The sequence below is a fragment of the Polyodon spathula genome, chromosome 1 (genome assembly GCF_017654505.1).
Source record: "Polyodon spathula isolate WHYD16114869_AA chromosome 1, ASM1765450v1, whole genome shotgun sequence".
Classification (NCBI taxonomy): domain Eukaryota; kingdom Metazoa; phylum Chordata; class Actinopteri; order Acipenseriformes; family Polyodontidae; genus Polyodon; species Polyodon spathula.
Window position 1 is genome coordinate 90,348,631 of NC_054534.1, and position 16,869 is coordinate 90,365,499.

Consider the following 16,869-nt stretch of genomic DNA (forward strand, 5'->3'; position numbering starts at 1 on the left):
CTACAGCGCCACCTTATGGCCCTTTTTCCCCTTGCTCTTTGCATAACCCAGTGAAACTTTCACACAAATGAAATAAATGTGCTCATCACACCGCTGCATATCGACAAACGTTTAACTACTGTGGTATTATTCAGTACGTCTTTATGACTACAAATATTGGTTAAAGTTTAGATGTTGTGGGTTACACCAAGTAGGAACACCCTCAAAACAGAATTTTATGCTGCATCTCATGTATCTTATTACATGCATCTCTTAATAGAGCAGCAATCTCTGCCTCAGTACTTTTACACCGAAATTAAAAGAGGATACATAACCACATTCAGTTCACATCCCCACTGTGTCACATGGACAGAATAAAAGGGGTGGGTGATGAAAACAACTTTCTATGCAATTTCATATGATAAAACTAGCAGAAATGGAGCATACATTCAGATGCCACACACACTCAATTTGTCTGGGTTTAACAATATTAAAACAGAATGCACACACAGGGTGTTTGAAATCTGCAACAATAAACTTTGCAATGTCGACATAACCTGCCCTAAACAATGAATGGTGTGGTGCGGTGATGCCACATCTGGGAATCACAGTGATCCACCGATGGAACACTCTTCTAGGATTGTGACTTTCACCGTGGAACAAAACCAGACAATTATTTATGACACAGTAATTTATGCTGGGTGAAGGTCAAGGTCTGCATACTTAAAATCTAGTCAGAATGACTGGAGCAAAAAAAGTGAAGCAGACAGCTCAACATACAGCTTACTTCCAGTTGGCCCATGCACTTTCAGTTTGCATTTTTCACAATAAGTTATACTAGAAGTCCATGTTGAAAATACAGGTTTTATGTGTGTTTCCTGATTTTTTTCTTTTAACAAATCATCCATGAGTCTTTCATATCATTCTACCATAGCAGCTAAACAAGGCTTGGATTGTGCCGTCACCAGGGCATGTTTTAAAAGGGGACTCGTCTGCTTTTGGTGAATGTAAACAAACTGATTAACACGGTCTGTCTTCTAGAAACAGAGAATGTGCGGGTACACACGCAGTACGAAAAACAAGAAATTGGATATCAATGTTAATATAACTGTGGGACACGGTAGCTTTAAGTCTCAATTATCACACAGCCACTGCAGACAAGGATATTATCCTGGTTCTGGCAATTATTTCAATAATTCTGTCAAGTGAAAATAAGCAGCATTTGAGTATCTTCCCTATTTCTCCAATGCTTATGCTCTATATTGCCTTTTTCTCCTCTCTTCTCACTTCATTTTCCAAGCACTGTAGACAGCGTTAATAACTGGCCAGGCAGCTGCACATGTAATTTCAGGCCCCGCCACAGTATGTAAATTAAGTGTCGTCAATAGATGTAATCCTATTGATGAAGAATAGGACTTGCTTTTAAGTGTAGTCAGTTCTCTAAGAGGCCTTTGTTAACTCAAGTAGCTGTGGGTTTACACACTGAATTATACAGCACACTCCACTTTTTCAGTTCTTGTTATAAAACATTTAGATCTACATCCCAGGAGAAAAGAGGCTCTAATGTGCCTAGAATTAAAGGCCATTGTTTAACACTTTGTGGAAAATTTAGTTCTGTGTCTGGAAAAGCATCAGTCTGTTGGGGGGACCCCCCCCCCCGGTTATGAAAGATCTATTTTTATTAATAATAAATTGTAAACCATTTGATTAATGTAACTAATGCATATATTAATTATGTTCAAAAGTAAAATATTCAGATTTTAAAGTCTAGCTTACACACAACCGACTAATGTCAGGATGGTCCAGGTACAGCAGTGGGCACCTTACCAACAGAGAATAAAAACCGGCCAAAAAAAAATACTGAGAAGCATATGATTGATTTTTTATCATTTCAGAATAACTCTGAAAAAGCTTTTTAGGGGCAGATGGTTTATTTCTTTTTAGTTTTAAGGGTACTGCATTATTTATCCGCAGTCTCTCTATTCAGACAGCAGATACTTTAATGCTATGTGTGGCACCAGGCCAAGTCATGCCTGCCGCAGACACCCAGTCGGCATCCTGTCACTCCAGCCCTTGGCAACGACCCTACATGACAACACTACAGGCTGGAGAAGGACCTAGACCGTGACATTCATGGGGATGTTCAAAACAACCTGAAATCACACTAAATCAACGCTTTTCATGCTGCCTATGAGTGACTGAGATGAATGTGATGCATAACCACTGGAACCTCTCTGCCCTAAACAGTGATCTGTTGTGGTTCTGAGTAATTATACAGGTTTAGAGCATTAAACAACAAATAATTTTGTCCACTTGAGACAGAATGACCAATATATATTAGAAGAAAAATTCAGATATAGAGCCAGACCATTCCATATTCAGGAGCACAACATTTTTCGTGATGTTTCAGGACATTTTTTTTAGATTTACATCACTAATGAAAGCCTCACACAGGCAGTAAAAGGCATTCCTCATGGAACCTCAGTTATCTGTTATTAATTGCTACTCAGTATTCATAGTAATGTATACTTTCTTAGATCGAGAACTACGACCCTGCTCATCATCTATACCCTATGCAATCATTATAGTATCACTAGAAATGCATTAAATTATTAAATCATCATCATCGTTATTTTTAAATTATAATAGTTCACAGTTATTTCAAAATACAGACTTCAGGTTACAAGCTGTTTGCAGGTCAAACCAGAGCTCCATTACTGCTGCTAAAACATGACACTCCGGGTTGTTTTTTTTATGGTAAATGTGGCCCACTGAGAAACTTCAATACCAACTGGTTTGTGGACCTTGACTATTCAATTTCAGGTTGCTGTGTATAAATTTACACACACACACAAACTGTATTTCAAGGATTATGTTTCCTTCAATAAAAATGCACAAACCCTACAAAGGCTGCAAATAAGACAAATACCACACTACAGATGCCTGATGCTGATAATGTATTTGGCTTTCAGACATGTGTGACCTTCACATCCACGTCAAATGGTGCTCCTGATGTGGCCCAGTTACTAAGTGGGACTGACTCACAATGAGATCAACTGACTCACTGAGACTTTTAATGTCACAAATGAACAGACAGAGAACAGACATGAATACAGTATATCCAGCCTTCGACAGGGGTAAAGTACTCAACTGCAGTGTTAGCTGTGGTGACACAATACCTACTTGATTGCAATAGGCCTGTTAAAGAAAGTGGACTTGAGTTTTACTGGGTGCAGCATTAGCATGTGTGTAGCCATGTTTTTTCTATCTGAATAGTATTATGGTTTTGAATACAGCCCCACTCCCCTCCTGTGGTGTTCTCCATCATATCAGGATTTAACATAACAAAAAGTAAAAATGCAAGGCGGCCACTGAAGTCCCAGAAATGTAGTCTTATTGTGATTAATTTAATCTCCACCTTCCCAGTTGTCCTCTATCTCCCTCCAACTCTACTGTATATTCTTAAGTTGACAAAATTAGTAGAAGTTAAGCTGCAAGAGTGCTAAAAACAGTCTAAAAAATGTCTGGCTTTATACAAACAACAGTAAATAACATGTTAAAAACTATGTTCTGTCTTCTGTGTAGCTTAATTGTGAGTACACAATAAATAGCGAGAAAGCCGGAAATCTGCAGGTGTATAGCACTACCAGGAGGTGGCAGCGTTGCAATTCAAGCATGCATTTTGCTTGCCATTTCTTAGAGATACCGACCAATGTCTGTTTCCACAAACAGAACAAGGAAGCATATGTAATACATGCAGATACTTTTAAAATCCTTCCTAATTAATCTCCAACAACTTCTCCGACAACGACATTTCTAGACAATTAGAAATGTAAAGATAAAGCACCACATTGGTACATTTAACCCTTTCAGTCATGAATTATTTTTGTCAAGCTGAAAAATAAACTCCTTTATCGAGTATACATCAGAACAGGACGAAAAAAAAAAAAAAAAAGGATTTTGTTTCTATACTACCTGAGACTAGGACCTAGGAATCCTGTGAGGCCCCAGCATGATTTCCCACAGTATATGTTAACATATGAGGTCTGCCAGGACTGAAGGGGTTACTCAGTAGTTTACACATTGTTTAGAATTAACCAGATGCCTTATTAACACTTACATACATGTATGCCTGCTATAATTAAATCATTTCCCCTCTAGTAAATGTAACTAACACTAGCTTTACTGGATATGGACATTATTTTTTGAAGACTGCTGGGACAAAATGTTCAAATATATGAACAAACACTGCTTTAAATTTGATAATATTTGATAGTGACCATGTTTGAATATAATCTATATTAGAATACAAACCGGTATTTTAGACTTAAGACATTTAATGGATTTTATTGTGTTTGCAATTTGTTTGGTGGGATACCGGTTTGTTCTGAATTGCAGCTTGATAAGGGGTAGGTCAGGGCTTGTTTTCCCATTTACCAAAAAAAGAAAAAGTCCTTCACTTCCATCAAATAAAAACAACGGCCCCATCCCTCCCCCACAGCTGCAAACTCCATGACCATAAATCAAGAATGTATACAGAGTGGTATAGAATAAGATTATCAAGTTTCACGACACATTGATAATAGATTGTCCAGATAGTTGCAAAAATGTAGGTGTGACGTACAGAGGGACAGATATAAGGTCACAGAAACCTTATATAGCCCCAGAATCTGACAGTCAATATCTCGTGCTAAATAATGTTAATAGCAAGTTTAAAGACAACTGGATTACCATTTCTTCCAGATGGAGAAATCTACATACTTAATTTACTTGGTATGACTCACAAAATACTACAAATTCTACATTTTATGCCAGGATACTATTTATAGTACAATATATGTTTTCTGGTATCCTAGCCAAATATCAACACACAAATCACTCCTGCCTGTTAATTTTATCATTTAAGTCTTCCCTTGGTTTTATAAAATGGGCATAGGTCCCCAGAAAAAAAGTGTTTTATATATCACTGGATCATTTCTGTATGACTATACTGTATTAACAAAATACACTGCCAACAGCTAGTGCGACGTGCAGTACTGGGTCTATTCCATTACTTGTAGTACTTGTCTCGTCTTCAATATATCATCACTCTGAATCTCAGCACTTTGATCACTTCACAGCTATCAAGCAGGAGGGAAACAGCAGCGGCACTTTACACAGCTGTGTAACTGGGTGAAGCTGTAATGATTTATGTAATTAAAGTTTACAGGGATATATAACCTCATTGAACCTTAAGCAGCTTCTTTGGCATACATGAGGAGAGAGCAAATGTCTGGTTTGTCATTTTCGTGAAGTACTGGAACAGCACAGTAGGTGGCACTGGGGGTGAGCTTTTACAAGCTTCCAGAATATAAATATCTTTTAGCAGATTTCAATAGACATTCACCAGAACTAGTAGTCTGTTTTACTCAAAAGCCTGCAGTTTGTTTTACTCAAAAGCCTCAAAAGTTTTTCTTTTATTTTCTTTTTAAGTCAGCATTTCAATTACAGGTTTGTAATTAACAGCTTTCATTCTTGACACAATGGCAGTTTTCATTAAAACAGCAAAAAAACATACACTCAAAGTGGCAGAACCCAATCTGGTTTGTTTTATAGGACTGTGAACGAGAATGAGTTTGCGTCTCAGCGATCGCGACAAGCCTAATCTCCATTACTCCTAGCCACTAAGTGTTGGACTGACCTTGACTTCTGGGTCACTGTTAATGCTGCAGGAATCCTCCTCGTCCGACTGGGACACATTTCTAAGAAGAGAATTAGATACTGACTTCAGCTCACTGCAAATACATCTCCAATAGTGATTCCAACATCAAGAAGCACTGACATACCTGAGTTTCAAAGAGGCATAGCGCAAGGTGGCTCCTTCAAACTCCTTTAGACTGGGGTCAGGATTTACTGTAGCTGCTTGCAGATCCTGCAAAGAAAAACCATTCACAATGAGTCTGTGCACACTCTTCATACATCTATAGCCTTTGCACAAAAAAGCTTGTACAATACAAAACAACAAAATGCTTTGCAATCCTTTGGTGCACTGGCATGCAGAATATTGACCCTGTAAATCTTTTTTTCACTTGAGTAATACATGCCTTGCAGTTGTCACTGCATTTTTATTACAGTGCATCTTGTTAACAGTCCAGAAGCAATATTGTTCACCATGGGGTGCCTTAGTTTAGCCACTTTAAATCACACATCAATCTGCACAGACAGCAGAGCAGAATGCTTGGTTGGGGGGGAGAGGGTGGGGGGAGAAGGTAGCAACTGCCATGCACAAGTCATTCAAAATAATCTAAAACTGACAGTTCATATATACTTGCCTTCCAAATTTCACTATCAATCTTTCCCCCATTCAGCACAGCAAAATCACTCCATGGCTGTTTCTAGACATATAGTTATTCACACAGATGAAGGAAAACACATTAATAAAAAAGGGGAAAAAGACAAGACACTGCACGTTATTGACAGACTCGGTTAGTAATACGACAGGCTTCAGAGTGGACATTTCCCCTGCTTACAATCTGAAGTTCACTATCATAGCACTGATTTTACAAATAAAATAAAATAAAATAAAAACAATTAAAAAACATCCCTGAACCTCAAGGGAAAGAGGCAAGCCAATTCATGTTGTGGAAAAACAGATGACTACAGCAACACTTGTTTTTGTGTGTATGGGAGGGTATGAACCATGTGCAATAAAAAAGGAATCTAAAATGCTGTGGTGCAAGATCAAAGTTCTAGGATAAAAACCAAATCGCCAATTGGTTTTTATCCCATTTTCTCCCCAAGCTGAAATGCCCAATTTGAAGCCTGGCTCACTGCTGCAACCCCCCGCGCTGACTCGGGAGGGGCGAAGATGAGCATACGCGTCCTCCGAAATGTGTGCCATCAGCCGTCCGCTTCTTTTCACTCTGCAGGCCCGCCATGGGCTACAGCGTCAGACGAAAATGCCGCACTGGGCCACTTGCAGGCAGGCCCGCAGGCGCCTGGCCAGTCTACAGGGGTCACTGGTGCGCAGTGAGCCGAGGACACTCTTCCCGACCTAAGTCCTCCTCACTCCAGGCAACGTTCGGCCAATTGTGCGCCTCCCCCTGGGAAGGGCCGGCAGTGGAACACCCTGGACCCAAACCAGCGATCTCAAGACTGTAGGGTGTATCCTGTACTCCACGCAGAGTGTCTTTACTGGATGCGCCACTCTGGAGCCCAACTCAAAATTCTTGTTTAAAAGGCTTTCTACCATGTGCATGTTCCTAATGTGTCATTTGTTACCATCACTGCTCACTACCCAAAACTGGAAGTTAGTACAAAAGTGTTACCCGAGAATAAGACTTGAAAGCAGCTGGAGTTTGAATATGGCTTTCAAAAGTTAATGATTTGTGGTCTCCACATGCAGTAGCTCACATCACAAAACCACCGCACAATTTGCAATGGGGTTTTATATAAGCAGTCAAAGAATATTAAGAGTAAACTGCTCCCTCGCATCACTGAACAGGTGACCCTGTGGGGTACTTTTATATGGAGCACCTCATGTGATGTAGCTTCAATTTGAAAGTAGCAAAAATTCAGGGGCCTGTTTCATAAAAGCAATTTGCAATGATTCGCAACCATAAGCACCTCGCAAATAAAAAATTGGGTTTCATAAAACTTTCACAGGGCTGCAACATCGCCGATTTTCACCAGAAACCTGCGACAGCAGCCGCAAGTAGCAATTTTCATCACAGATCCTATTGGAACATACAATGACGCTCACACTACTAGCTCATTGTCGATATAACAGAGAAATCAGAAGGCACATAATATCAAAAGTTCTGATTGCCAAGAAGGGAGATAACTTATCTTAGGGTGGTCAAACGTATTTTTAGATTTAAACAGAAACACATCTAAATGGATTTTACTAATCAGTTGTTAACGTAACAAAGATATTTGAAAGAAAAAAAGGATTTTAAACCATTAAAGCTATTTAATGCACAAAAATCAGTTCATTAATTATCCCAGAAGTCCATCGTGGATTTACTGTGCACACAGAGTTTCAATAAAAATGATATCGGCTCTTCTTTTTTTGCTCAATACCAGCAACAGCTACTTTAACAATTATATTTACAATTTTTTTTCTCCTCATTTGAGGTTTTCTCGTATCCCTTTTCCCTTCTTTGAATTTTGCTCTACTTTTGTTTTTCTTATTTCAGGCACCGTTCTCTGCAACACCCCTAGAGCATTTACTGTAATTATCTACCACTTTTTTTTTGTCTTCGTTAGTTAACTTTCAGACAACTTGCCAAATAGAACAGATTTATGTTGGCCAACCATTTCTAGAATTGTATAAATTTCTTCTTTGGAAAAATTGGTTTTCCTTTGCAAACCCCCCCACCCCCCCCACGCCATTGCATTGTGTAATTACCTAAATCGGTCACTGGGCTTTAAGTGGATAACATTTCCTGATTTTTTTTTTTTTTTGAGAGCAGATTGTTAAAGAGCGCTTGTAAGTGATGGCACTTACAACGTGCTTTATGGAACACACACAGCGACGACCTCTGCGTCCTCGCAACCTCATCACAACGTCAGGATTTTTATGAAATGGGCCCCAGGTCACTAGACCAGTAGTATGAATGCAAGAGAAAAGCAATACAGAAAGACACAATGCTAACCAGGCAAGGCAAATAGGGGGAGTTCACAAGCTGCATATGAAACAATAGTTTTAAAATGGTGTTAAAGTTAATTAAATTTTTCCCCCCAATCATTGCAACAGTAAGAGGCTCCGACTTACAAAGTAACAACTGTTAACAAAGCCACAGGAGGGCACGGTGCTGTCAGAGGACGAGATGGCAGACTGCTCAGCGGAGTCTTCTGACTCACTGCTTGCAGGCCAGATTGCAGGCCCATGAAACACCTCATTCTGAATCTCTGCCTGCTGGGGACACAAAAAACAAGTCGGAGATATGGAGGCCGAGAAAAAAATTAAGCAAGTCATCTAATCCCGTCATAAGGAATGACAGTGGAGACAATGAGAAAACCTGGTAAAACACGCAGAATAAAATCAATGAAAGTCAAGGGATAAAAATACAAGCAGCACTGCAAGTCCTAGGAGCGTTGCCATAGATGCCAAGTCCTCCCAAAGGCATCACTTTATGAGCTCAAACAGCTATTAAGGGCTGAAAATTAAGTTCTCTTCAATAAACAGGCAAGACAAGTTATAAGGGATGATTGGATGATTAATAGGATAAAATGTATCACAGAGGGCTTTGAGAAGAGAAAGGAAATGAGCAGACAGTGCAAACAAAGAACAACTGTTGCGTACTGTGTGTTAAGAATAATGAAAACAGCTTTGAAAAATATAACATTGTTCAGTATCGAAGTGCCAGTAGCTGGCTCTTGATAACTCTGACAGAACCATCTGCAATAACAGACCTCAGTTTATATCAAAAACACATAGCAACTGCAATAACAGGTCCATTGTCATCCTGTAACGTACGTGGAGTTGGCCAAAGGTTTTGGGGTATATAAATGTTGCTTAATTAAGGTATTTAATCATAAGGGGGTAAACTACTGCACAATGATTTTAAATGTGTGAAAACCCCCACAAATCTCATCTGGGATGTCATAAGCCACTGTGGATAGCACAAACCTCTATTTCTTCACAGGCATATACTGTAGATTTCAATTCATTAGGCTACCCACATACAAGTCTGTCACCTGTATCAGGGCAGTAGCCCTGCACATGAAGAGTGGGTTTTGTGTATAAATTGTAAACAAGATTGCGTAAATATGTGTAATTATTATAAATGATTAATGAAGTACCTGACCCTCATGGGAGAGTCTGCCTGCTGTGACCGACTGCCAGCTGTGGATAATCAGCAGTTAGGTATACAAAGAGGTCTTATTTGTTCACCTCAGGGCTGCTGCAAAGCCAAAGACAACGGGCTGAACACTGTCCACACTACCTGGACATGGGAGACCTGGCTGTGTAATCCTGACCACTGTGAGTGACCCAGGATCAGAAGATAAAGAAAGCGAAACCACCGACAGCTGTGCTAGTAGTCAGTTGGGTTTTGGTTATAATTAGACAGAGATTAGTTCAGGGATTGTAAATCCCACTAATGTATAGTGAATGAGGTGATTAAAGCGGGACCTCCATGCCTTAGGGACTAACGCACGCCGTTTTCACGGCACCTTTATTTTGATAGTTTTTTGCATGGTGTTTATTTTGCCTTTGTACAGCTTGCTGTATATGTCCTATATGCGTTACCATCGCTGGTAATGTCACATGACCTGTTTGTTTACTTTTGTTCTCTTGTGTGTTAATAAATTCTGCGCGCCTGCGGGGCGTGTCAACTTCAACCTCTGTCTTGATCTCCTGCCTGTCACTCAGCAGCATATGCACACGCCCACAAGCAAGTACCCTGTTACACACCCATAACCTGCATTGCCATGTAAGGACTGGTCCAGGGGAGAGACCACAGGATTAGAAATACAGTCATTTAAAATCTTAATCACCATTACCCATGAGTAAGTATTTCAAATCTTAGAAATAATTAAACACATCATTGCCATACTTGAGAGCCATTATGCCAGTGAGATAGTAATTTCAACAATGAAACCAGCTGAATTTATAAATTAAAAAAATATTGCTGAGGGAAGCAATTACACAGACTTGCAAGTCTGCATTCATTTATTTAACAGACGATGTAAAAACGCCCCACATAATAACTCTGTTAAAAGATATGGTTGTAACCCAAATATTAAGTAACATCAAGTGCTGTAAAATGAAAGTTTTGGACAAGAAAACAATACAGCAATGTTTTTGGAATAGATGTAAGCGTTTCAATACCATGTTGCATCAGAACCTCCACGCGGTTTACTGTATATGGGAGTGTTCATTTCATTAGAGAAATATAGCTTTTTAAAATAATAATTACATTGAATGTAATGAGTGCAGTGATCATAACAAGGCAGTACTGGAGTAATCACCGACTCAAAACAATAATTCCAATCTTGTAATAACATTAACAACATATACTGCCGTCTCATTAAACATTAATATCTGTTGTAGCAGTCATTACCTGCTAGAAAACTGGCAGTAGTTTGTGTCCACAGCGACAGACTTAACACTAAGTGTTTGTGTATAAAGACATTTGTAAAACGTGTTCTGGGTTATATTTTAGACAGGATCAAGATGGCTACTTTGCCATTTAAAGTGAGTCCTAAATTCCTGTGGCTTTAGGTTCCATCTACCGGTAAGACAAGGACCATTTAACTCGAAGCCTGATTGACTGAGACGATCCATGAGGTTTCCAATGACTTCAGTTTTTAATGCCTTCTTTTAATGGTACTAATCTGTAAAAATGTTAAATGCCGGGAACCAATCTGTAATGAACAATATTTTTTGTTTATTTATATTATTATTTATATATTTTTTTTCTTATGCTGAAGCCACCATTAGAAGCTTACCTCATTTTCTGGAGTAGGAGACGGGGTAACTGAACTCAGTGACCCATTTCGTGACCCTGGGATGTCAGCTGATAAAGAGATAGGGCGTTCCCATTGGGTTGTTCCTGTTGGTATGTGCCAGTAATATATACCACCCATGTCATTGATTTTCTTCCAGCCCGGGGGCAGATCGGGATCGGTCTGAAATGACTGGTCACTCCATATATCAGCTGAGAAAAAAAAAAAAACACACAATATAAAACATTAACACTTAGAAACCGAAAAGTAAAATTAGGAAGGTATGCCACTGTATGTATGAAGTGAAGTTAGTGTCTGTGCTGAGTGCGCTGTAGCTCGAAGCTTCTTGCTGGTTTTGCCTCCATAACGCACGAGAGAGCCAGAGCCAATGTGACTCTGCACAGCCGGGACTAAGCCTGCGTTGATGACTCACCCTGAACATCGTGCGGCTGTGCTTTTTACCAGGTGAGCCATTCAGAGACTCACTCACACTCTCTCATTTCAGAAGGATTAGCATTTCAAGCACTTACAATCCTGTCTAAGAAAAGTTTATAACACTGCTTCAGCCCTGCAGTAGAACATGCCTTCATAAAACACAAGCAGACTAGTGACATTTAGAAACCTTTAATATTGGGGATCTTACATAACACCTTTTTAATTGTAGTGCAATAAAAAACTGAAGCATAGGAAAACAGGATTTCAAAATACACAAATTACATTCAGAAGCTTTCTCTATTTGTGTTGTCCATTTTCTTCACCTGCCACCCTTCTGTGGCTATCAAGGGTACCCATGTATTAAAAAATAGATGGGCCTCTTCAGTGAGTTACAGGAAAACAATTCCTTCTCAGGTTTCTGTGACAGTTTATAAATTACTCGACCTTCGGTCTCGTAATTTATGACGCCACAGAAACCCTAGATGGAATTATTTTCACTGAAGCCAATCTATTATGGCCTGTCTATCTGTCTCTGTCTCTCTCTGAATTTACCTTCCAAGACACGAATTAAGCAAACCAATATTGTGTAGCGACCTTGACAACTGGGGGCACAGAAGACCGGCTGCTGTGGGTGTTCTATGTTGTGTGTATTGTTAAGCTGGTATGCATGTGAGTGTGTATGCACAGTCGGGAGTGAATGGGGTTAGTTAGATTGCATGGCGACAGTTACAGTTCTGTTTTGGTGGTGAATGAATAAAAGACGACTAAAAATGGCACTCACCATGTCAGCAACTTTACTGCTGGCGCCATAAAGAGCCGGCGTTACAATATTGTATTCTCACCAATATATTGTATTCTCAGCCTGTAGTTCAGTGTCAATATTCACGGTTTGCTAGCTATAGAATACCGTGACTTTATTCTCCCTCTGTCATTTTCTCCGTGATTTTGAACGCACTGAACGTGACTGCACCATGATTTACGTCCACATTTTAAGTGACAAACTCCTAGCCATGTTATTTTTATATATATATATATATATATATATATATATATATATATATATATATATATATATATATATATATATTAATTGAGACTATTAGTTGTGTATCGATGCATCACGATACTTTTACAAAGTAGATTACAACAGACAAAAAAGGCTCAGCAAAGAATTTCAATTTGTTGTTTTTTTACTTGCTCTGCAACGGTGACTACTAACAGTAGCATTTCTAAGTGCTGAACTAAGCAGAGAATAAAGGCGCAAACAGGGGAAAGGGTAAGCAGACGAGAAGCACAACACACTTTGGGGGCGAGAAATACACATGAGGATAACAAAGCTGGTGTGGGGCTGACAAGAGACATGTACATTAAATTAAATGCAACTGTACGACAATTAAACAACAAGTGGAACAATAATTTAAATTAAAAACAGAAAGCTACTCAATGTAGGTCCTGCAGCGAATGCTGGCAGTTCGTACAGTACACACACACTATTTATAAACTGTTATCATAACTTTCAAGTAGTATTAAATCGAAGGGCTTAGTTTGATTCAGAATTTTTTTTTTCTTCTCCAAAAAAAAAAAAAAAAAAAAAAAAAATGTAATTATAAAAAGACGACTTGCAGTCTATCTCTCTGTGAAAACAAAGTTAAAAAAACAATGTCTGTGATCACCGATTTCATCTGTTGTGGTACAAGTTCATTGTTTTTTTGTATATTTCTGTTCACATTTTATTCTGGTACCTCATTCACTGAGCCTTACACCAGCAGATTTCTGGTGTACCCTCGCACAATCCCGGACCTCAAGGTTGGCCAGCACACTTGATGAGATGTGTAATGCTGCCCTAATGTCCGTTGTCAAACGAATGCAATTCATTCTGGATCACGGAGGAGCACATATTGAACACAGTGATTACACTATGTAACACAATTTTTGTTCCTGGGTAGTAAGTGTTATTTCCTAATTGCTTATGCCTCAAAAGAATAGAAAATGGCTATTATTCCCCACAAACTTTGCTTTTGTGACCAGGACAGTGATATTTTGAAATTTACATATTTCCAATGAGAAAACGGGCGAATTTGTGTCTTTTCGTTCACATAAAGTCAGAAAAAAACAACATATGAATCCAAACTAACATGTATTTATACTAAAGTAATACAAAAATGACTACAAAAGATTTAGAAGTGAGTAGTTTTTTGAGATTTACGATTACACTGTAAATCACTTTCACGAATCAGCCCCCAAATGTAGTCTCCCATCATGTTCTCGTTATACTGTCCTTGGTAGCGGCGTTCAAAGTCCAGTATATCCTGGTGAAAGCGCTCGCCTTGCTCCTCCGAGTACGCTCCCATGTTCTCCTTGAATTTATCAAGATGAGCATCAAGGATATGGACTTTGAGGGACATCCTACAGCCCATTGTGCCGTAGTTCTTCACCAGAGTCTCAACCAGCTCCACATAGTTTTCGGCCTTGTGATTGCCCAGGAAGCCTCGAACCACTGCGACAAAGCTGTTCCAAGCCGCTTTCTCCTTGCAAGTGAGCTTCTTGGGAAATTCATTGCACTCCAGGATCTTCTTTATCTGTGGTCCGACGAAGACACCGGCTTTGACCTTTGCTTCAGACAGCTTAGGGAAGAAGTCTTGAAGGTACTTGAAGGCTGCCGACTCCTTATCTAGAGCTCTGACAAATTGTTTCATAACGTCCAATCTGATGTGCAGTGGTGGCATCAGCACCTTCCGGGGGTCCACCAGTGGCTCTCACTTGACGTTGTTCCTCCCTACAGAGAACTCGGTCCGCTGTGGCCAGTCCCGCTTGTGGTAGTGTGCCTTGGTGTCCCTGCTGTCCCAATGGCAAAGATAGCAGGGAAACTTGGTAAAACCGCCTTCAAGAGGCTGCCACCATTGCAGATATGTATCCGCTTAGGCAGCTGGAACTAAACTGAACTGGTGGGCTTAAGGCCCCTGTATTTATACTACTATTTATATTACTGGAAAGTTCTAGAAGTTACTCCAAGTTTACTCAGCACTGAATCTATCTGGAATGTTCTGGAAAATAGGTACATTTCAAAATATCACTGTCCTGGTCACAAAAGCAAAGTTTGTGGGGAATAATAGCCATTTTCTATACTTTTGAGGCATAAGAAATTAGGAAATAACACTTACTACCCAGGAACCAAAAAAAAAAAAAACTAAATAAATTGTTACACTGTGTTATCAGGAGGTAGGTCGTAGTAGCACCCCCTAGTGACAAAAATTAACAACAATGACATTTGCATTCCCATGGTTCCCTTAACAGCCATATGCAATTTCACCTTCCTATACCCTAACGTTTATTTATTCAAAGGGCTCTGTATCGTAAATACCCACACAAACGTCAGGCCATATTAGGTCAGAGTACAGACATCAAAAGCTGTCAACAACATGGGTTGATAGTCAAGGTGGGTTTTTCACCACCTCCTTATATCTATGTATTTTTAAATAGAGCAGAGACAGAGAGACAATAACAGTAGCACTGAATACAGTCAGACAGAGTCACAGGCAATTTGCATATGTCCTTGCAAAGCTCCAGTCATGTACCTCTCTCCCACGAGCCCTGGTCCTCTCTCAAAGCACTGCTTCCATGTATCAAACCATAGCAAAATGGTTGTTTCATGGCTGAGAAACAAAAAAAACTCAGTCCCCTTGTATTTCAGGTTTCCTAAAGTAAATCGATAACAGAGTCCCCACTGCACCCCCTAGCCTCCCGCTGTCTAATATTACTAAAGTTGCTGCATACTTTTTCTGGTGACTAGATCCAGAGGTGTTGTCTTACTTTCAAATAACTTCATGATGGCTAATTATATCAAACCACAGAAATTCATTCACCTTTGTCTTCTCTCTGAACAGACTATTACAGTACCGCCGAGACTTCTCCACTCAAGGCTACTCTGATTAGAGACCAGCTGTGGAGGTGGCTTTGTGACCCACAGCAACCCAAAAGGAAAAGTGGCCCCCTATGCAACCACTGTTAGCCTCTCACACTTGTCCAGTTTAAACTTATCACAGCGCTCCTGACCCAACATTAATGGGTTAATTGTGTACAATGACAAGCTGGAGATATTTCACCAAGTCTCAGCCGAGACACTACTTCTCATCTTGATGAAGGAGAGAGAAAAACAAACATAAAAAAGACAACATTAACGTTTGCCTTGAACCATACAGAGAACTTAGAAGCAGATGATTGACTATCTCTGTCTTCCTTCTCTTAGGTTATGCTTATGTTATCTGTAATCTGATCAGGCACATGACTGAACACATTTCGCACCGATTCTCCAACCGGTGTAACCCCCAGAATTACAATAAGTTTCCTGCAGTCTGTAAATGCTGGGAAACAATATTTCAAGGCTGTAAAACTGCCTTTCTAATGAAATTTCTTTATTACAAAGCAATAACGTGTCCCATGTGCTGCAAGGTATAAGCTTGAATTCACAATGAACTTTACTCTTCACTCATCAGTTTCTTGCAAGCACATTATAGTAAATGAATCCAAACCTACCCTCGTAATTCACAATTACAATGGCCAGCATGTAGTCTTTTCCGAGCATCATGACAAAGACGTAATGTATTGGCATAAAAAATTAAAAAAATATGCTGAAGGATTAAATATATTTTTCAAACCGCAGGCAAGCTGGATAAATAATTACCAGCCAGACTTCCTATCTGCGTCATGCAGGATAGTACTTCTCTGGGAAGTGCTAAACGGCAAAGGAATCGATCATTTAGAACAGTGTTTCCTCAAAGCACACACTGTTGTCGTAGCAACTTGAAAATCATCTTTCCTGCAGGATCACTGAGCTTGAAGTCATGTGACCAGAGCCACAGTGAGAAGAGATCCGGTTGCTTTTACAACAGCCGACCCCAGACACACGACCATCAGCTAGTGTATCACAGAAAAAATATATTAACAATTAAGAAATAAAACACATTTAATTTCACCCATAGGATAGGCAGTTCATTTAACCTAGAAGAAAAACAATAATTTTTT

General features: G+C 39.5%; 1 protein-coding gene across 10 annotated transcripts in view; it reads right to left on the reverse strand.

The window, feature by feature from the left end:
* The window catches only part of LOC121324054 (amyloid-beta A4 precursor protein-binding family B member 2-like), a 121,744-nt gene that overhangs the window by 49,240 nt on the left and 55,635 nt on the right, over nt 1-16,869 (reverse strand). For 6 of the 10 annotated variants that reach the window (XM_041265528.1, XM_041265510.1, XM_041265519.1 and 3 more), the window contains 5 exons: nt 11,416-11,624; nt 8,735-8,878; nt 6,291-6,353; nt 5,805-5,890; nt 5,660-5,720 (listed from right to left, as the gene is read on the reverse strand). In XM_041265528.1, coding sequence (XP_041121462.1) covers nt 5,660-5,720; nt 5,805-5,890; nt 6,291-6,353; nt 8,735-8,878; nt 11,416-11,624 — 563 coding nt within the window. The remainder of the gene's footprint in view (nt 1-5,659; nt 5,721-5,804; nt 5,891-6,290; nt 6,354-8,734; nt 8,879-11,415; nt 11,625-16,869) is intronic. The other 4 variants (XM_041265551.1, XM_041265545.1, XM_041265500.1 and 1 more) reach the window with 3 other exon arrangements.